The following is a 21,149-nucleotide window of genomic DNA, read 5'->3' as shown; positions in this document are numbered from 1 at the left end:
AATAAAAATATTCTCATTTAGAGCATTTATTTACAGAAAATGAAAAATGACTGAAACAACAAAAAAGATGCAGAGCTTTCAGACCTCAAATAATGCAAAGAAAACAAGTTCATATTCATAAAGTTTTAAGAGTTCAGAAATAATCAATATTTGGTGGAATAATCCTGGTTTTATATCTTGGCATCATGTTCTCCTCCACCAATCATACACACTGCTTTTGATTAACACTACGCCACTCCTGAAGAACCCTCCCCCCCCCCCCTCCTCTAGACTTACTTTAGTGCCCAATAGAAAAAAGCAAAAAACTCAAAGTACAATTAAACATTTATATTTATTGAGTCAATTTATGATATATTCATATACAGTATACAGAGAGAAACATCTTCAGGTTATGACAGTAAAAAGATGAATATAAATCTGTGCAATGAAGACCAGAGGCAGATATTTGGTAGACCCGCGCCCATTTTTCCAGACCAATCATGTCTCAGACCACAGAAGCAGAGTGAATTTTCATCCTGGATATACAGTTTACCCAGTAAATACTATGTAATTCATGTATTTTAGTATCAAACCATTTACATTTCCATCAGATTGAGGACCATGTGATGGAATGTATTGAATCTATGACCACCAGTCTGACAGACTGAATCTGATTGGTTGGTGTTGGGGTTTAGGGTCTGGTAGACTGAATCTGATTGGTTGGTGTTGGGGTTCAGGCTCTGGTAGACATGATCTGATTGGTTGGTGTTGGGGTTTAGGGTCTGGTAGACTGAATCTGATTGGTTGGTGTTGGGGTTCAGGCTTTGGTAGACATGATCTGATTGGTTGATGTTGGGGTTCAAGTTGTGGTAGATTGGACCCATGTTGATGTTCCGGTTTCTTGGTGGATCATTTTCATAATCAGCCTAAACACAAAACAGTTACTTTCTATGTGTAAGATTTTAGAATCAACAAAATAAAACAAACCTAAATAAATTTTAATCTAAAATAGACAGTCTAAAATATGAAATTCTATTCTCTTCTACTAAAACAGCATATTTGTTTAGGTATAAAAATTCAGTTAAGGGAAACTGAAGACATTTTTTTCCAGAGCTGAAAGTGTATAACTTTATTCATTCATTTATTTCTCACCCCTGATTAAAAGAACATAGAATAGTCTTTTAACTGAATTTATTTGAAGAGTTTATCTCACCATGTTGTTTATTCCTTGCTGTCGGCTGGTCGGGGCGGAGTCTAAAGAAAGAAAGAAAAGATCAGAGCTGTAGATACTCTTCACTAAGCTTCCACTAGAGGGAGAATCTGATTGGTTGGTCTTGGAGTTTAGGGTCTGGTAGACTAAATCTGATTGGTTGGTGTTGGGTACAGTACTTAGCGCTCTGTTGCGTCCCAGTATGTAGAAGAATGTGGAAAATCCTCCAATCAGCAGAAGCGTCACACAGACAGTGATGATGATGATAAGAATGAAGACGACAGATAAACCTGATGGAAACAAGAACCGTAAACGAATCTTTCAGTTTACTGTAACTGTTATAACCCTGACATACAAAAGTAAATTAAATTTATGTTTCATGACTTTTGCTATGTCCTATGGATGCTTAATGGTCCTTGCTTGGAACCACAAGTAAGCAGGTACTAAAACAGTACCTGGTTCCACGTAGTAAGTACTGAACTGCATCACTACATACCTCCAAACTTCATGTAGCTTCAGACTTCATCACTACACACTTCCAAACTTCATGTAGCTTCAGAGTTCATCACTCACTACACACCTCCAAACTTCATGTAGCTTCAGAGTTCATCACTACACACCTCCAAACTTCATGTAGCTTCAGATTTCATCACTACACACCTCCAAACTTCATGTAGCTCAGAGATCATCACTACACACCTCCAAACTTCATGTAGCTTCAGAGTTCATCACTACACACCTCCAAACTTCATGTAGCTTCAGAGTTCATCACTACTACACACCTCCAAACTTCATGTAGCTTCAGAGTTCATCATCACTACACACCTCCAAACTTCATGTAGCTTCAGAGTTCATCATCACTACACACCTCCAAACTTCATGTAGCTTCAGAGTTCATCACTACACACCTCCAAACTTCATGTAGCTTCAGAGTTCATCACTACACACCTCCAAACTTCATGTAGCTTCAGAGTTCATCACTACACACCTCCAAACTTCATGTAGCTTCAGAGTTCATCACTACACACCTCCAAACTCCATGTAGCTTCAGAGTTCATCACTCACTACACACCTCTAAACTTCATGTAGCTTCAGAGTTCATCACTACACACCTCCAAACTTCATGTAGCTTCAGAGTTCATCACTACACACCTCCAAACTTCGTGACTGGACTCAATTACTATACACTACTGATACAGTTACAATAAGAACTCACCTGAACGTGGTTCCTGAGAGGTGGTGGGAGCTGGTGTCGGTGTTGAAGATCTCCTGGATGTTTCTGCTGTTGGTATTTTAGTGGTGGTTGGTATTACTGGTGGTGTTTTTCCTCCTGGTGGAGATGGTAAATAAATTATACATTTAGAGACGATTCACCTCCAAACATAATGTAGCTACAGAGATCATCACTACACACCTCCAAACTTCATGTAGCTTCAGGGTTCATCACTACACACCTCCAAACTTCATGTAGCTTCAGGGTTCATCACTCACTACACACCTCCAAACTTAATGTAGTTTCAGAGTTCATCACTACACACCTCCAAACTTCATGTAGCTTCAGAGTTCATCATCACTACACACCTCCAAACTTCATGTAGCTTCAGAGTTCATCATCACTACACACCTCCAAACTTCATGTAGCTTCAGAGTTCATCACTACACACCTCTAAACTTCATGTAGCTTCAGAGTTCATCACTACACACCTCCAAACTTCATGTAGCTTCAGAGTTCATCACTACACACCTCCAAACTTCATGTAGCTTCAGAGTTCATCACTACACACCTCCAAACTCCATGTAGCTTCAGAGTTCATCATCACTACACACCTCCAAACTTCATGTAGCTTCAGAGTTCATCACTACACACCTCTAAACTTCATGTAGCTTCAGAGTTCATCATCACTACACACCTCCAAACTCCATGTAGCTTCAGAGTTCATCATCACTACACACCTCCAAACTCCATGTAGCTTCAGAGTTCATCATCACTACACACCTCCAAACTTCATGTAGCTTCAGAGTTCATCACTACACACCTCTAAACTTCATGTAGCTTCAGAGTTCATCATCACTACACACCTCCAAACTCCATGTAGCTTCAGAGTTCATCATCACTACACACCTCTAAACTTCATGTAGCTTCAGAGTTCATCATCACTACACACCTCCAAACTCCATGTAGCTTCAGAGTTCATCATCACTACACACCTCCAAACTCCATGTAGCTTCAGATTTCATCACTACACACCTCCAAACTTCATGTAGCTTCAGGGTTCATCACTACACACCTCCAAACTTAATGTAGCTTCAGATTAGTTCATCACTACACACCTCCAAACTTCATGTAGCTTCAGGGTTCATCACTACACACCTCCAAACTTCGTGACTGGACTCAATTACTATACACTACTGATACAGTTACAATAAGAACTCACCTGAACGTGGTTCCTGAGAGGTGGTGGGAGCTGGTGTCGGTGTTGAAGATCTCCTGGACGTTTCTGCTGTTGGTATTTTAGTGGTGGTTGGTTTAACTGGTGGTCTTTCTCCTGGTGGAGATTGTAAATAAATTATACATTTAGAGACGATTCATTCCTAGAAATAAATAATTTAAATGTGTGAGTTATTCACACGCAGTAGGTGAACTCGTCTCACCAGTAACACGGAGATGGAGCATACTGACGGTGATAGGGTCTTCTGATTCCATGCCTGAATCCTTCCACCCTCCACAGGAATAAACTCCTCCATCTTCTTCTCTCACATCACTGATTCTCACTGTGATTCTTGACCTCCTGTGATCTTCAGTGATGGAGAATCTTCCTCTCGGAGAATCTAAGGTTCTGACCACTTCAGTACAGGAATGATGATGCCATTTACAGAAGAATTTGGGATGATGTATAGATTCTCCTTGATAAATACAGCTAAAAGTGGCCGTATCTCCCGGAGAAACAGTTATTCTCTCCACCCTCTGAGCATCTGTCAATCACATAATCACATCATCACATTAATTACAGTTCATCAGCTCTGTGGCTGTGATGAGTCTTGAGACTGTACAGCAGTAACATCTCCTCCGCTTTCATTAATTTATTTAGTTTATATAGAAATAAATCACAGCTGTTTCCCTATGTGTTTTTCTATTATTATCTCAGGTGGTTGCTATGCTATACTGTCCCTGGTGGTTGCAATGGTGCTGTTAAGTTAACTAGCCAGTCACTATAAAATCCCAGTAGGTCGCTATGCTGTTGCCTATTGTTATCTCAGGCAGTTGCTATGGTGTTGTTAAGTGGTTGCAAAGTGGTTGTTACTGTGTTACTAATTCAATGCTAATTGGGTTTCTCTTGGTTTTATCCAGGTTCTGATTTTGTTTTGTGGTCTCTTCCACTGTTAAAGCAGGTGGTCGCTATGGTGTCGCCAGGTTCTGATTTTGTTTTACAGTGTTTTTCACTGTTACATCAGGTGGTCGCTATGGCGCCAGGTTGTGATTTTGTTTTGCAGTGTTTTCCACTGTTACAACAGGTGGTTGCTATGGTGTCGCCAGGTTCTGATTTTGTTTTACAGAGTTTTTCACTGTTAAAGCAGGTGGTCGGTATGGTATCGCCAGGTTCTGATTTTGTTTTACAGTGTTTTTCACTGTTACAGCAGGTGGTCGCTATGGGGTCATCAGGTGGTGATTTTGTTTTGCAGTGTTTTCCACTGTTACAGCAGGTGGTCGCTATGGGGTCACCAGGTTGTGATATTGTTTTACAGTGTTTTCCACTGTTACAGCAGGTCGCTATGATGTCGCTAGGTTACTTTAGTAGGCTAGGAGGATAAATTTGTTATGCAGTGTTTTTTTATTATTACACCATTATGTTGCTATGATATCCCAGATGGTTGCTATGCTGTACGTAAGTGGTTTCTAGGTAGTTCCTTTGAAGTTGCTAGTTGGGTCTCTATGTTAAAAGGGAGATGAATTTGTCATGCAGTGTTTTATATTATTACACCATTATGTTGCTATGGTATCCCAGGTGGTTGATATTGTTTTGATTAGTCTTTGCTTATGTAGTTGTTATGGAGTTGATAGCTGGTCACTGTCATAACCCAAGTGTTTGATATGCTGTTGCTATGATACCCTGGGTGGTTTATATGTGTTGATGAGTGGTTGCTATGGTTTTGGCAGTTGGGATGCTCTATGTGTTTTTTGGTGTTACTACTTTAGATGGTCAGTAGGGTAAAGCAGGAATTTAGAAAAATAAGCAAAAATAAATAAAATAAAAATAAAATTAAGCTAGAAGTGGGTTTATAGACATGTAGAAGTGATAGTTACACTTTTATTATAATAAGAAGATTAAATCAGGTATTAGATACATTGTTTACAGTACCTATCTGATACTGTTATCTTCTGATTTTACCTCTTTAATATCGTCACCTTCCTAAAAAAAAATCTAAAATTTGGCAAAATGTGGCTTTTTTTAGCCTAAATCATCTCCTCATTATGCTGATATATGTTGTAAAATCTTTTACACCCTAATTTATTTATATAATTTGATTATACCCCTTAAACCCCTTATCCCATAATAACATACTGTATATAAAAAGCGTGTTTAAGCTAATTTATTATTCCTAAGCGATATAAAATGAGAATTAGGCAAATTTAATAGTTTTCAAAGACTAGGCAACCTTCAGTAAACTAATCTCCACCATTCAGGACTCATCTCCAATTTTTTATATAATATAAAATTTACTTCTAATTAAAAAAGGCTAGAGACTATAAATATTCGTAGTTTTTATATATTGTTTATATTGCATTTAGTCTTATTGTTGAGTTTTATTGACTTTTTATTTTTTAAAATAGCTATTTTTGCCCACCCCAAGTTACAGTTACAGTTATTAAAAGAGGAAACTGACCTGAAATGAGGAAGAGGGTGAAGATGAGGAGGTTCTTCATCCTGGACTGAAGTTTGGAGGGTAATGGATGGCTGATGTTCTGCTGTTCTCTGAGAGACGTTATGATCTGTCTCTGTCTGATCTTCTCTCTGCTTTACTTTATTCCTCTTTTTCTCTAAAGCCTCAACGTTGCTCAACCTCTCCGATCCTCCCACCAGCATCCCTGACCAATCTACCCTCAGAGAACATGAACACTGTCTGATCTCAAGTGGAAGTGATGAAATAAGTCTAAGTTTAACAGTAAACCAGACTGTGTGTTGGCGGGAAGCTTAGATCACTCCATAAAGAGTAAAAAATAAAACATACCACCAGTCCTGCTTAAAATATTTATAAACCTAACCTTTAAAAAGCGCTTTTATTGTGGTAATAAAATTTCCACCTCTGCAGCGCCCCCACAGGTTCAACTGTGCTACAGGCGAGGATGATAATAAGCCAAATCGATAAATCAATAATCCCGCCTCCCCCCGGTAACGTCCAACCATCAGAGGCACACTGCTCTGCCCAATCAGCTTCTAAACTGAACATATTTGTGCTACTCTTCCCTGACAAATTGATAATTGGGTACCAATTTAAAATAAGACTTCCCTTATAAAGGGTTTATAAATTATTTATAAAGTAGACTATTCATTATTATTGATTAGGTCGTAAATGCCTTTGGCTAGGTTTGGCTGTGTAAACAACTGTGGAATCACTCACTGTTGCCATTTCTACTTATGTGTTGTTTGTTATATATTTATTAAATGTTATTTACGAGTTTTAAAGTATTTGCAACCTAATTAATAACCATTAAGAAACTCCTTTATAAACCATTAATAAACCCTTTATAAAGGTAATCTTATTTTAAAGCGGTACCGATAGTTGTAGATAACTCTTTAACTTATTAATCTAAGTTAAACTTTATAAACTCCATATTCCCTCTTTTTAAGTGTACAGTGAGGTTTTTTTACGTAGCTTAAATACTTCTAAAGGGATACAGAGGAGCTTTAAAGATTGTGAACCCCTTAGAAATTTCTATATCTATCTATATCTTTCCCCACTCACAAATAATAAATACTGTAAATACTGTATGTAATATTGGATTATTTCCCTCAATAAATAAGCGAGAAAATATAAGATTTTTGTCTTATTTGTTTAACTGGGTTTTACTTTAGATCATATTTATGCAGAAATATAGAACAATTTAGAGGGTTCACAAACTTCCAAGCATGACTGTAGATTGACTTCATGCAACACTTAAGAAGTTACTCAAGATAAATTAGACTTTTAAAGGAGAAATCGCACTTCTCCCACTTCTTACACCAATGTAGCATCATCAGTGTGGAGTAATGATGCCATGCCATAGTCCCATATATATTAGCTTTTGTTAATATATTTTATAATTCTGAGAATTCTGGTGTGAAATGGACTTGGGTTGTAGTAAAACATGATAACAAGTAAAATTTTTCGCCTTCAACATCCCCGAATACAGGGTTTTTAACCGCTCCCAACTAGTTGTTCCCAACTAACAGGCTTACAGTTCTAGTGATGGGGGCATAGAGTGTTACCCAGGCAAATATATCACTATTTTTAAAAAGGCATCAATTCCAGCTGTTGCTGAAAATATGTTTATAATATTCATGCATTTCCACCAAATTACCCTATCCCTATCCCCTATCCCACCTATAGGAATTCTCAGACTCTGCTGTTCATGTGATGCTAAGGCTTTCAAGCTCTCCAAGCTTCTGATTGCTCACACCTTGTCTGTTTCGTATAAATACCCCCCTGTCTCTGTTGTCCCCTTGCCTCGAGTTTCTTTTGTTTGTTTCTTCATGTCAGCCACTTTCGCATGCGCACTCTGGTATATTGTTTATAATCGCTAACATTTTGATACTGACCCTGCCTGTCTCTTACTACCCCTGTAACCCTTACCCCTTCGTTAGTACATTGTTAGATTGGTTTGTCCTGCTTGTTCTCGTCAGACGACTTACTGATTTTAAATTTCAGGGACTTAGAATTCAACAAATTAAGTTTGGAGCTACTTTGAGCTTGTTATTGGTGTAAAAACAGCCATTTATGTTCACGGGTAACTCTATGCCCCCATCACTAGCATTGTAGCCTGTTAGCTGGGAGCAGCGACTGTATTTGGAAATGCTGGGTGTGAATGAAGGTAGGCTATTCTACAAAATTTGTACTCGTTATCATGAGGATAATAATAATAAAGTATAAAGAGAAAGAAGTGGACTATCAATTCATCCATTCACTGAATGGGATGAGTCTAGGGCCTAAAGTTTGGTAGCCTGAATCTGATTGGTTGCTGTTGGGGTTTAGACTCTGGTAGCCTGAATCTGATTGGTTGGTGTTGGGGTTTAGACTCTGGTAGCCAGAATCTGATTGGTTGGTGTTGGGGTTTAGACTCTGGTAGCCAGAATCTGATTGGTTGGTGTTGGGGTTTAGACTCTGGTAGCCTGAATCTAATTGGTTGGTGTTGGGGTTTAGACTCTGGTAGACTGAATCTGATTGGTTGGTGTTGGGGTTTAGACTCTGGTAGCCAGAATCTGATTGGTTGGTGTTGGGGTTTAGACTCTGGTAGCCAGAATCTGATTGGTTGGTGTTGGGGTTTAGACTCTGGTAGCCTGAATCTAATTGGTTGGTGTTGGGGTTTAGACTCTGGTAGACTGAATCTGATTGGTTGGTGTTGGGGTTTAGACTCTGGTAGCCTGAATCTGATTGGTTGGTGTTGGGGTTTAGACTCTGGTAGCCAGAATCTGATTGGTTGGTGTTGGGGTTTAGACTCTGTTAGCCTGAATCTGATTGGTTGGTGTTGGGGTTTAGACTCTGGTAGCCTGAATCTAATTGGTTGGCGTTGGGGTTTAGACTCTGGTAGACTGAATCTGATTGGTTGGTGTTGTGGTTCAGACTCTGGTAGAGTGGATCGGGCTGGTTGGTGTTGGGGTTTAGGTTGTGGTAGACTGGACCCATTCTGATGTTGGTTCGAGGTGGATCGTTTTCATAATCATCCTGAAGGTAAAACACACAGCTCAGCAGATTGTAGATAATAAAATCTACAACCTGAATTATGAAATCTTTTAAAGATTTAAACACCATTTGTTCGTTTAATGAGCAGTAAAAACACACAATCTGTGATTTTCAAATAATTGCAAAGCTTAGGCTGCAGTCGAAGTAGGGGAAAGGTTCTCAGGAGAACTTTTCTAAGGAGACTCCTTCTGTATAGCTGTATATATACCCAATATATGGTCTAGTCTTCATAGTAATGTCACCACCAACCGAAATTGCACACCTATTGGATTTATGATGCAAAACTAACATTTAGATTAAACTTTCCTTTAGACAAACTTTGCTTTTACTCCATTTTCATGGTGCGCAGGGAACTGTGGATAACCCGGGGCCAGGAGGGAATGTTCTTGAGTCATTCTTCTGAGTTGCTTCAAACTTCGACTTCATTTCTCTGCTGTATACGATTCATTTAGGAAGGATACCTCAGCTGCAGCCTAGGCTTTGGCTATTGCTTTCCCCTTTCCTACACCTGATTCAATCAATCAGGTAAAAATAAGTCCTTAAATAGTGACACATGCTATGTTAAAGCAGGCAAACACTAAACTATGAAGGGCATGGTGCCTCCGGAACCTGAATTGAGTAATACTGTTCCAGGAATCTCATCCCTGTTGAGTCGTTTTTTTCAAATATGCTAAATTCTAGTGTAAATCTAATTCTAATAATTTAATTTAAAGAGTTTAACTCACCGTGTTGTTTGTTCCTTGGTTTTGGCTGGTCAATGTGGAGTCTGAAGAAAGAGAGAAAAGATCAGAGATGTAGATTTTGTTCTCCCAGGTTCCACTAGAGGAAGACCTCTGTACAATGATAAACTTAAGTACTGCCATATTTAATAAAACTGTTATAGTGTGTGTGAACAGTACTTAGCGCTCTGTTGCGTCTCAGTATGTAGAAGAATGTGGAAAATCCACCAATCAGAAGAAGAATTACGAAGACAGTGATGATGATGATGATGAAGATGAAGACGACAGATAAACCTGATGGAAACAAGAACCAAGAAAGAATCTTTCAGCTCACTGTTATTATAATACACTGATATACCAAAACAAATGGAATTGAAATTACTACTAAGTCCGATGAAAGCTAGATAACGTCACACTAATCGGTGGGATATGTGGGCTTGTCTGTTTGCATGGACAATTCTAGCCAGACGTCGCCGGTCACGATCATTACCAACCACTGCACTGTCCACTGGGGGTGGTATTGTTAGCCTTTAATCAGGTATTTATTCTCAGTATTCCCCAGATGAGTGTGTTTGGACTTTTTCATGTTTCCTTTATTGTTTTGATGCTCTACAAGATTTAGACACCGTGTTCTTGCATGGCTTACTTAGCTTCAGATTAGATCAACAACAGTAGAGAATAGAGAGACTCATCGAATTCCATCCAAATCTCCCATCACCAAACACAGCAATGCAGGAGATCAAAGGATGGTGTTAGCAATATATAGTAGAAGAAGAATTATAAATGATAAGGGCACTTACTGAAATGTTCCTCAGTAGGTGTGGTAGATGTTACTGCTGCTGATGTGCTTCTGTAGGTTGGTCCTGTATCTACAAAAGTATTGGGACATCGATGAAAAAAATAAGAATTAGAACTAAAACTAGATTTTAGTGCATTGTTGTGAGGATTTGATTGCATTAAGAGAAAAGATTCAGCGTTAACAAGGTCAGGATTATGCCCAAATCCCCAACGTTTACATCCATAAGTACTCCATTATTTCACAGAACACAGTTTTACTGCTCCACATGGGTTGTTTAAATAGCAGCAGAGCTTCTGAATATATCTACACTGATGGGCGTGGTGTTCTGGAAATGAGGTGTGTTCAGGTACATTTCTGGAGTTTTATCTTGTTTATCTTAGTAACAGAAAACACAGGAGCTCCACTGACTGAATACAACCTTAGTTGGTGCATTCCCAATGTACGTAAACCAGCCACCAGCAGTGCAAAAACCCAACTAAATACTAAATAAAATAACATTGCTGTTCCCGTAAATGAGCTGCTGGAGCTCCTTCACAGCGTCAACCAGCAGCTCAGTTTCCTCTGCTAAGAAGAGTTTGTTGAACACGTCCAGGTAGCTGCACCGTTACAATAGCAATCCACCAAAGTATCTGACTCTTAAAAGGAATGATGAGCAAGAGACACTCTGATTGGTTTATTATTTCACATTACGCCCAAAATGAACCACACCCATGATTAAATAAGACAATTAGTACAATTAGACTTTTGCGCTTGAGTTTCGAGCCGAACAAGGTGTACTTTTCCCGTCGTTACGATAGCAAAGACACACTGACATGCCCTAAATTAAGCAGCATCGTGCACGGTTGATGGTTCAACTATAGATCGATAAAAAAGGCCCTGCGTGTAAGAATTTGCACATCTGTGTCAGCAACCGGTTCAACTTACAACAAGCGTATTCTTATATAGTTACAATCAAAACTCACTAGAACGTGGTTCCTGAGAGGTGGTGGGAGCTGGTGTCGGTGTTGTTTCTGCTGTTGGTATTTTAGTGGTGGTTGGTTTTACTGGTGGTGTTTTTCCTCCTGGTGGAGATGATAAATAAATTATACATTTAGAGACGATTCATTCCTAGAAATAAATAATTTAAATGTGTGAATTATTCACACACAGTAGGTGAACTCGTCTCACCAGTAACACAGAGATGGAGCATACTGACGGTGATAGGGTCTTCTGATTTCATGCCTGAATTTCTCCACCCTCCACAGGAATAATCTCCTCCATCTTCTTTTTTCACATCACTGATGCTCAATTTGACTTTACCCCGGCTGCTGTCTTCAGTGATGGAGAATCTTCCTCTCGGAGAATCTGAGGTTCTGACTACTTCGTAACAGTGTTCACCATCCCATTTACAGAAGAATTTGAGAATGTTTAAAGAAACATACTGAAATATACAGCTGAAAGTGACTGTTACTCCTGGAGAAACAGTTATTTTGTTCACCCCCACAGCATCTGTCAATCACATGAACACATCATCACATTAATAACAGTTCAGCAACATCTCCTCAACCTCGTCTAATTTATTTAATTAATTAATTTAGTTTATATAGAAATAAAGCGCAGCTGTTTTCCTACATGTTTCCCATTATTATCTCAGGTGGTTGCAGTGGTGTTGTTAAGTGGTTGCTAGGCAGTTGCTATGGTCTTGCTAGATGATCCATGTCAAATCCCTGGTGGTTTCTATGGTGTTGCCTATTGTTATCTCAGGCAGTTGCTATGGTGTTGTTAAGTGGTTGCGAAGTGGTTGTTACTGTGTTACTAATTAATTTGGTGCTAAGGGGTTGTTCTTGGTTTTGCCAGGTGGTCGCTATGGTGTGCCAGGTGGTGATTTTGTTTTGCTGTGTTTTCCACTGTTACAGCAGGTGGTCGTTATGGTATCCCAGAGGGTTTAATTATTTTTTCAGAGGTATTCATTATAATGCCATAATGCTGTGGTGTTGAAAAGTGGTTGATATGGTGACCCAGGTGGTCAATATTGTCTTGATTAATCTTTGCTATGTATTTGTTATGGTGTTGATAGCTGGTCACTGTCATGACACAGGTGTTTGATATGGTGTTGCTATGTTACCCTGGGAGGTTTCTATGTGTTGATAAGTGGTTGCTATGGTTTTGGCAGATGGGATGCTCTATGGCTCTATTTTTGGTGTTGCTACATTGTTGCTAATATGGTTTAGATGGTCAGTAGGGTAAAACAGGAATTTAGAAAAATAAGCAAAAAATAAAATTAAACTCGAATTGAGTTTATAGACACGTGGCTAGTTATTCTTCAGGACTCGTGCCCTATTGGTCAGTGATAAGATTTTACTATAGTATGTTGGCTTCTTATTAGTGCCTGCTATAAGTATTGCATAGTTGTTTAGTCTTATTATGTCTTATTTTTTAGTTTTTTTTTGTTGAAAAACTGAGTTAGACATTTATTTTAGGAAGGTGTCAATATGCAAAATTGTTATCTGCTTTTTACTGAACTCATTCATAACAGTGTTTCTCAGCTTTATTAAATATATACATACATTATCTACATCAGTCTGCAAAGATGAACTACGGAACTGATTTTAGCTTGTATTCTATTTATTATATATCAAACTAGTAAAAGTTACAGTTATTAAAAGAGGAAACTGACCTGAAATGGGGAAGAGGGTGAAGATGAGGAGGTTCTTCATCCTGGACTGAATTTTGGAGGTTAATGGATGGCTGATGTTCTGCTGTTCTCTGAGAGACGTTATGATCTGTCTCTGTCTGATCTTCTCTCTGCTTTACTTTATTCCTCTTTTTCTCTAAAGCCTCAACGTTGCTCAACCTCTCCGATCCTCCCACCAGCATCCCTGACCAATCTACCCTCAGAAAACATGAACATCAGGTCCAAGAACAGCTGACCACTGATACGTCACTGTCTGATCTCAAGTGGAAGTGATGAAATAAGTCTAACAGTAAACCAGACTATGTGTTGGCGGGAAGTTTAGATCACTTCAAAAATAACCTACACCAACGTAACTGGGGTTAATTGCATCATCATCAACCTGGAGCAGCTTAAAATCAATTCGAGAGTCGAGTTATTTTACTTCTTTACGGCTTTTAAAGGAGAACTCTGGTGTAAATGGACTTTTGTTGTAGTTAAACATAATAAAATATGTAATAAAAAGTACTTACCTTTGATGAATAGCACACCATATCCAGACATTTTAACAGTTTATCCAAACACCCTTCAGACTGAGAGACACGGGGCATAATTTACCCTGATAAATCACTTTTTACACCGTTATCCAACTCAAAGTAGCTCCACACCTCCTTACTAGAAGCTGGTAAACCCTGATATTTAAAACGAGGCATTAATAACTTAAAAAGTGTAGAAGAAGCTTCTTAAATGCATTGTTTACATCCTATAACACTACTAGCTTCAGCTCAGAGCGCCACCATCACTGTACTAATAATAACAGAGACATATATATGAATAGACTCCGCCGGAGGAATCTATGTATATATATATATATATATATATGTCTATGACATTATCAGTTCAGTAATATCAGTTCAGTAATAGCAGCACTCAAAGCTAAATCTAGCATTATGGGATGTATTGTAAAATACAGTAGGTCTCTCTTCCTCAACCTCCATTGTCTGCAGCAGCTAGTAAAAGAACATATTCAGAAAAACGAGTCGATCAGGAAAAGCACTGTGTCTACATCAACCCATTAATTAGTATTTATTCATTCCTGTGTTATTTGTGCGAATAACACATCAGTGTTTATATACTTTACCCAGTAATTCAGAGCTAAGAAACAAATGGTTAGAATTAGTCTATGGAGGAACACCACCAGCCAAGTACAACTGAGATAGATAGGTAGGTAGACTGTTTACTAGTGTAAACAAAACTTTAGAACAGTTCTGTTTACACTAGTTAAAAGTAAAAATCCACCCCGGGGTGGATTTTTACTTTCTGGATCTGGACTAAACACCTCTGTGTGTGAGTAACTATAGGTTTAAATAGGATCTCCGGTGGATTTGGTGTTTTACAGAGACTCTAAGACTAGGTCAGTATAGGCTGAACTGCACTTAGCAGGGCATTATTACACATGTTGTAAAGTAACATATGACATTGAAAAGACTGTTGTTGGTGTAAAAATGCCTTTATTTTAAAACATTTCTAACTGTTGTTCGTCTCGCTGCCTCCTGGTGTCGCAGTGCTGTTAGCCAATCAGAGGCAGTATGTTTGCATGTATGAATATTCATAAGCAAGAGCTGAAATCCTATCGTTCTTTCTTGCCCACTCTTTTATGGGACTAGAGCAGTGTTATACTGGATCACCGGATCACGTTTGTTTCCACAAAAACCATCTCACATGGCATTCATTTATACTAGAGACACAACTAGACATTTTAAAATAATTAAAAAACGATGGAATGAGACCTTTAGGAAAACATGTAAAGACAGGAATTTGGACAAAAAAAATGACAACAAATTAATTTTGTATTTTAAAAACAGACTTTATTAACTTGGTTAAATGGTCAAAAGTTTAAATGCTGCTGTCTTTTTACTGGAATTGAAAGTTCAAGTCTTAATTACACATGCATTACATTTTACATTATAAATACATTATAATTAAGAGTACAGTTCATCACTTTCAAGCTCTCTTTCTGTTTCTCTCTTACTCTACTCAAAGCTTCTTTCTAAATGTGCACACCTGACATTATCAGTACTAAAACCCTTTAATTCATAGAAATGTTAAGTTAAAAGTTAAAAAAATATAAAATGCATATATACATAGAGTATTTCAGACTTATTTTTCATATATATTTGAGCTAAGCTAAATACATTAGAAACACAAAATCGAAAAACACAAAAACGAAGGGTATTCTACCTGTAATTTCAGTTAGTTTTATGAATTCTCAAGTCAGTTCCAGTTAGTTACCGTTTTTTTTTTCTTTTAATTACCTTTTCTATTAGTTTTAGTTTCAAAAAATGTTTTTTTCACTTTCAGTTTTCGTTATTTTGTTGGGTTTCTGTAATGATAATAACCTTGGTTCATATCATGTCTAACAGTGTTGTTGAGTATCTTTTGGTAAAATTACAGATAGAACAAAATAAAAATGTTATATATAGTTACATAAGCAAAAGCAGTTGCAAAAATCCCTGAGTACAGTTACAAAAAATAACCTATGTTTAAATAAATGACCGTTTTGGTAATATTGATTATTGATTGAGTTACTCCGGTTCTTTTGGACGTTTGACGGTGGCGTATTCAGTTTCAGTTTCCTCCTTATTAACGCTAACTGAGGAATCAGTGGGAGAACCTGGGTTCTTATGGAAACTCACAGTGGAGTAGGTGAGATCTTGGTCTTTGGGTGGAGTTAGGGTGGAAGCATTGGCATAAACTCCAGTATCTTGATCAGGAAGATGTTTAGTAGGTTTAATCTCCTCATAAACACAGACCACAGGAGGAACCTGTGAGTAGATAAGAAAAAAATAAAGGCAAATTATTGAGATTAAGACATAGACCCAAAATTTTTGTTTAGAAAACAGAGGAGACAACATAAAACTACTGCCTAAAGATCAGTAATTCTCACATAAAAACTTGCAGAAAATTGAGCCCCACAAACGGAGACCCTTATCCTACCACCACCCAACACCAGGCCAGGTGGATGAAGTTCTACCAGTGCAACCGCCACAAAACTAAATCCCACCCAATAACCATAAGAACGAAGAAAGTGCTGTCGCCAATCTTGTTGGAAGCTCCCCCGAGAGTCCCAAAGCTCCCTTCACTTGATTTACTCACCTGTTTACTGTCTTTAAGCTCCAACCCAGAGGACTCATCAGTGGAACCTGGACAAAATTAAGGCAAATGATAATTAGTGTCTTCCTAAGGCTTAAAACCAAAAAAGAACATCAAGTTTGTTTGTGATGCGAAAAATGCAACAATACTACCTTGTCTCTTTTTGCGTAACATGCAGTAGAAGATCAGTGTTAGTCCTCCAATCAGCAGCAGAACCCCACAAATAATCAAAGTGATAGTGATGATAAAGGAACCTGGATTTGGGGGACAGAAAGAACAAACCCAATATTTAAAACCCAAATCCATCTTGTAAAGTATGGTAAAGATGATACTGACTGACTTGTGCACCACCACGTAGGGGAGTGCCATATCGTATCGTACACAATAATATCGCCAACATTTTTTATTATGGTGAACAATATTATACCCTGACATATGGTGCCATATCACCCACCCCTAATTATTACATCAGGGTTCTCATTTCCCATTATATATCTACTAGAGACAGATTATATCTGTCCAGTATCATTTATTTTACTTTAATCCTGGATGTATGGAGATATATGGAGTGCATTATTATTATTATTAGTATCATGATATTCTGGATCATCATCTGTATTCCTGATATCGCCCATCCCTATCATCTAGTTAAGCAAACTTAAAAAGGTAAAAAAACACACTGGGCAAGGATGTGACAGGCACCTCCCACCCCACCCTCTAAACGTGCAACTCCTGGGGCGGTTAACAACGAACCCCAAGGAACGAGACCGGGGACTAGACAGGGAACTGAGACTGGACAGGGGATGTGAACGTGGACTGGACAGGGGAGTGCACAGAAAACAGGGATGAAGACTGAACAGGAGACTGGACAGTGGATGGGAGAAAGGACTGGACAGGAGACTGGACAGGCGATGGGACAAAAGATTGGGCAGGGGACTATACAGGGGATGGGAACAAAGGCTGAACACTAGGCTGGACAGGGGATTTGACAGGTAACAAGGACTGGGACCGTGCAAGAGTGGACAAGGGGACAGGGACCAATACGTTAACAGGGCAGACACAAACACATTGACAGAGACAGAAAGGGGTACTGGGACGTAGACTGAGACACGGACTGTAACAGGGAGAAACATAGGAACAAAAACATAGGTGGGTGCCCAGGACTGGCAAAAGTCTGTGGGACCAGCTGGGCACAGTTCTGGGGTTGAGGTCAGGAGGCCTAGGGGCACAAGACTTGGGACTGAACTTAAGAACCAAACACAACGTGAACCGACGCAAAAACACACAAAAAAACAACCATGTAGACAGAAGGGTGACGACATGGAACAGGGCGAGGACGTGATAGGAGCAAGTGACAAGTAACTGGTTTATTTCACCTTATGCCCCAAACACACCCGTGATCAATTAAGTTTGAGCTATGTGAAGTGTTCTTTTCCCGTCGTTACGATAGCAAAGACAGTCTGGTGTGCTCTAAATTAAGCTGCACAGAGGTAAAATAGGGCCATTATTGATCTTGGTAAGTTAAATTATATTTAGGAACTTTTAGTGCCAGTGACTTAATGATCTAACTTAATGTTTGTTTCTGTTAACAATGTTTGTTGTAACTCATTTTGCCAGAAATCTAACAATGTAAAGTAATCACTGAAAGCTCTGTATTTTCAAGACGTTTGGGTCTATAACTGTAGAATGAAAAAAGAAAAGAATAAATAAAGAGTTCTTACTGGAAGATTCTTCATCAGTGATGATCACCGCTGCTGTTGGTGGTGCTGTTGATGGTGGTCTTGCTGTAAGAATATACAATGATAATGGAAGCCATTAGTAACTGAATGATGCATGTGCTGTATTAAATAATCATGCCTTCCAGATCTGAGTGTTATAATGCAAAATACAAAGTGTCTCACCTGAAACCTGTAGCTGAATCTCTGAGAAGAAAGAGAAATATCCCACTGAACCAACTGTAGAACTCACTGTAGTCCACACTCCACAGGAATAAACTCCTCCATCGTCTTTTTTAACATCTCTGATTCTCAAACTCACATTTCTAGATCCTTTATCATCAGAGATGGAGAATCTGCCTCTCTGAGTCTTTGTTCCAGTGTCAACAATGTCTTTAACAGAGTGATCATCCAGTTTAAAGAAGTATTTATAGTGATCCTGAAACTGATCTGGATATCTGCAGCTGATTTTCACCGTCTCTCCCTGAGAAACACTCAGTGTTTCTGATCCTCCACAGCAAGAATCTGTTAATCATATAAACAATCATCTCAATTACAGAACAGCAGCTGTGCTCATACACTGCATTTATATATTATATATATTTAATACAAAAAATAACGATAAACAGAGATCATTACTCACTGCTTATAATCTTTAACTCTATATCTCTATAAAGCGTCTCCACTCCAATCCTGTAGACTCCAGCGTCCTGTAGATTCAGTCCTCTGATCAACACTAGAATCCGTCCTGCTGTATTTTCATACAGTGTGAATCTCTGATCATAAACACAGTAATCTACTGTAACAGGACCTCTTCTATTGATGCACTTGTTTGGTTGCAACTTAGAAATGTATTTAGTACGGGTTAAGGACCACCTCAGATCTGTGATTATAATGACACTTCCTCCTGAATAGCCAATCACCTCAAAGCAGGACACTGGACCTGTCAATCAAGAGAAAACATCACTGAGCCTTCAGTAAAGATCTGCCACTCAATAAATAAACATTGAAAAATCAGATTATCAAAACTGGCTCCTATATATATTTAAGTTATTTTTAAGTTGTAATATACCAGTCAAAAATTGGACACACCTCTAAAAAATCTTAGTTCAGATAATTCATTGTTCACATGTATTACAAGTTCTACTATTAAGTCTCACGGAAACATCTTGTTTTTTTTTGTCAAATCACCTTCGGTCTTTATTACAGGAACTGTAATAGCTGAATGTTACGTTTATGACATCCTGCAAACAGTGGATAGGCCTGTCACGATAACAACATTTTAGGACGATATATTGTCCCAGAAATGATTGCGATAAACGATAATATTGTCATTTTAAAGGGGCACTATAGAAAATGCTTTTTTTCTTCTTCTGGGCTCTCAAAGGAGCTTTGAGACAATGTACCAGAGTAATAATATACTAGCATAATACTATTACACTATTTTACAGTGAAACTAACTTTATATTATTTAGAGCAGACATTGGGCTTCTAACATAAAAATATTTTAATGTCCTAAATAACTAAAATATATAAAGTACAACCACCCTGGGACTCTGCACTAAAACAAAAACTGCACTAAATATTAACCAACAAAAAGTAACAACATAAAGATTAAAGTAACATTTACATTAATCTAACCTTTTTTTTAACTCGGGACATAAAACATAAAGGCACTTGCAGATTCCTTTTTCTGATCATATATGTATATGCTACACTGTAAAAAACAGAGGTACGATACAAGTACTTTTTTGTACTCAAAGGTACACTCTTCATAATTGTACCCTCAAAGGTACAATATTGGTCTTTACAGGGTCAGATTTGTTCCCTCTGAAGTACAAAGTCATTCCTAACAGCAATAAGTACAAATTTGTACCATTCAACCAGCCAAAAGGTACATTCAGTATTCTGTACCATTGTACTAACAAAGAATATATATTTTAATTGCGCATTTTTCCATTTGAAAGCCAGGCAATTTTGGATCATGAAGTTCTTGACACATATTTATTTGATGATAATGTGTATAATCTTTAAAATCTATACTGGCATAAAAACATATGGGTACAAAAAAGGACTTTCACTGAAAGGTACTTTTTTGTACCTCAATATAAGGTACAGCCCCAGCGACAATCTTTGTACTCTTTTAAGTACAAATCTGTACTTACATTTCTTAGTGTGTATAAAACACACATGTGGATTTAACTGGATTTTGGTCATTAATGGCCATGCTGGTCAAGCCCATCAATCAGCTTGGTCATGTTTACCAAGGTGCTTATGATATTCAACCCCCATGGTCTAGCTTGGTCAGGTTGATCATGCTGTTAAAACAGCCAATAAATCAGCAGAAGCATACCCTATAGACGTCAAAATCTGAATTTGTCCTTGAGTTGACCATGCAACTAAAATGAAAGGCCAGTAATTTTGACTGGAATCACAAAATTAAAGCAACATTTAAGATAAAATCAAAACAGGTGGATTAATACATGGATTGCTGTGTCCATTATTATGAGAAATACAATCATAATAATAATTAAATCATTTAAAACTCAATATTTATCCAATGTTAAATATAACCCAGGCCATAACAGGCCTGTGTAGGTCCCACATCAACACAGTGAGGTAAACAAGTATTGAGTCAGACACAAGTTGATTGTGCAAGTTCTCCTATTTAGAAAGATAAGTGAGGTCTGTAAATTTTATCATAGCTGCACTTTAACTATGAGAGACAAATGAGAAAAAAATCCAGGAAATCTCATTGTAGGATTTGTAAAGAATTCTTTTGCAAATAATAGGGGAAAATAAGTATTTGGTTTCCACAAACAAGCAAGATGTCTGACTCTCACAAACCTGTAACTTCTTCTTTAAGGAACTCTTCTGTCCTCCACTCATTACCTGTATTAATGGTACCTGTTTGACCTCGTCCAGGCCTGTCTGAACATTACCGAAGAGAATATGGATAAATGATGATCCAGGAGAGAATTGGGAG

General features: G+C 38.1%; 2 protein-coding genes across 2 annotated transcripts; both read right to left on the bottom strand.

Annotated features, from left to right (window-relative positions):
- Positions 1 to 395: 395 nt before the first annotated feature.
- LOC111196690 (glycoprotein gp100-like) lies at positions 396 to 13,341 on the bottom strand. The gene is made up of 9 exons (XM_049469542.1): positions 13,302 to 13,341; positions 10,027 to 10,140; positions 9,853 to 9,893; positions 8,926 to 9,109; positions 3,625 to 3,735; positions 2,406 to 2,519; positions 1,369 to 1,479; positions 1,193 to 1,233; positions 396 to 905 (listed from the first exon to the last, which is right to left on the bottom strand). The coding sequence occupies exons 1-9, from the start codon at positions 13,339 to 13,341 to the stop codon at positions 576 to 578; spliced, it is 1,086 nt and encodes a 361-aa protein (XP_049325499.1). The 3' UTR covers positions 396 to 575.
- Positions 13,342 to 15,188: 1,847 nt separating this feature from the next.
- Positions 15,189 to 18,947, bottom strand: LOC103025438 (uncharacterized). The gene is made up of 6 exons (XM_049469541.1): positions 18,929 to 18,947; positions 18,350 to 18,688; positions 18,170 to 18,232; positions 16,601 to 16,702; positions 16,452 to 16,498; positions 15,189 to 16,120 (listed from the first exon to the last, which is right to left on the bottom strand). Exons 1-6 carry the CDS (start codon positions 18,945 to 18,947, stop codon positions 15,881 to 15,883), a joined length of 810 nt encoding a protein of 269 aa, XP_049325498.1. The 3' UTR covers positions 15,189 to 15,880.
- Between the last annotated feature and the right edge of the window lie 2,202 nt (positions 18,948 to 21,149).

This window comes from Astyanax mexicanus, chromosome 21 (assembly GCF_023375975.1).
Source record: "Astyanax mexicanus isolate ESR-SI-001 chromosome 21, AstMex3_surface, whole genome shotgun sequence".
In the NCBI taxonomy this organism is placed as follows: domain Eukaryota; kingdom Metazoa; phylum Chordata; class Actinopteri; order Characiformes; family Acestrorhamphidae; genus Astyanax; species Astyanax mexicanus.
The sequence above is the reverse complement of the archived record's forward strand: the minus strand, read 5'-3'. Positions and strand labels throughout refer to the sequence as shown.

What these genes read in the sequence shown, in the direction of transcription:
- LOC111196690 (XM_049469542.1), bottom strand. Translation starts at nt 13,341, where the DNA reads ATGAAGAACCTCCTCATCTTCACCCTCTTCCCCATTTCAG. An exon ending in GAGACGCAACAGAGCGCTAA is followed by an intron (nt 9,894 to 10,026) that starts GTACTGTTCACA and finishes CTCTTTCTTCAG; the next exon opens with ACTCCACATTGACCAGCCAA. An exon ending in AGCAAGGAATAAACAACATG is followed by an intron (nt 906 to 1,192) that starts GTGAGATAAACT and finishes TTTTGTGTTTAG; the next exon opens with GCTGATTATGAAAATGATCC.
- LOC103025438 (XM_049469541.1), bottom strand. An exon ending in CACTGATGAAGAATCTTCCA is followed by an intron (nt 16,703 to 18,169) that starts GTAAGAACTCTT and finishes CCCCAAATCCAG; the next exon opens with GTTCCTTTATCATCACTATC. An exon ending in AGCTTAAAGACAGTAAACAG is followed by an intron (nt 16,121 to 16,451) that starts GTGAGTAAATCA and finishes ATCTACTCACAG; the next exon opens with GTTCCTCCTGTGGTCTGTGT.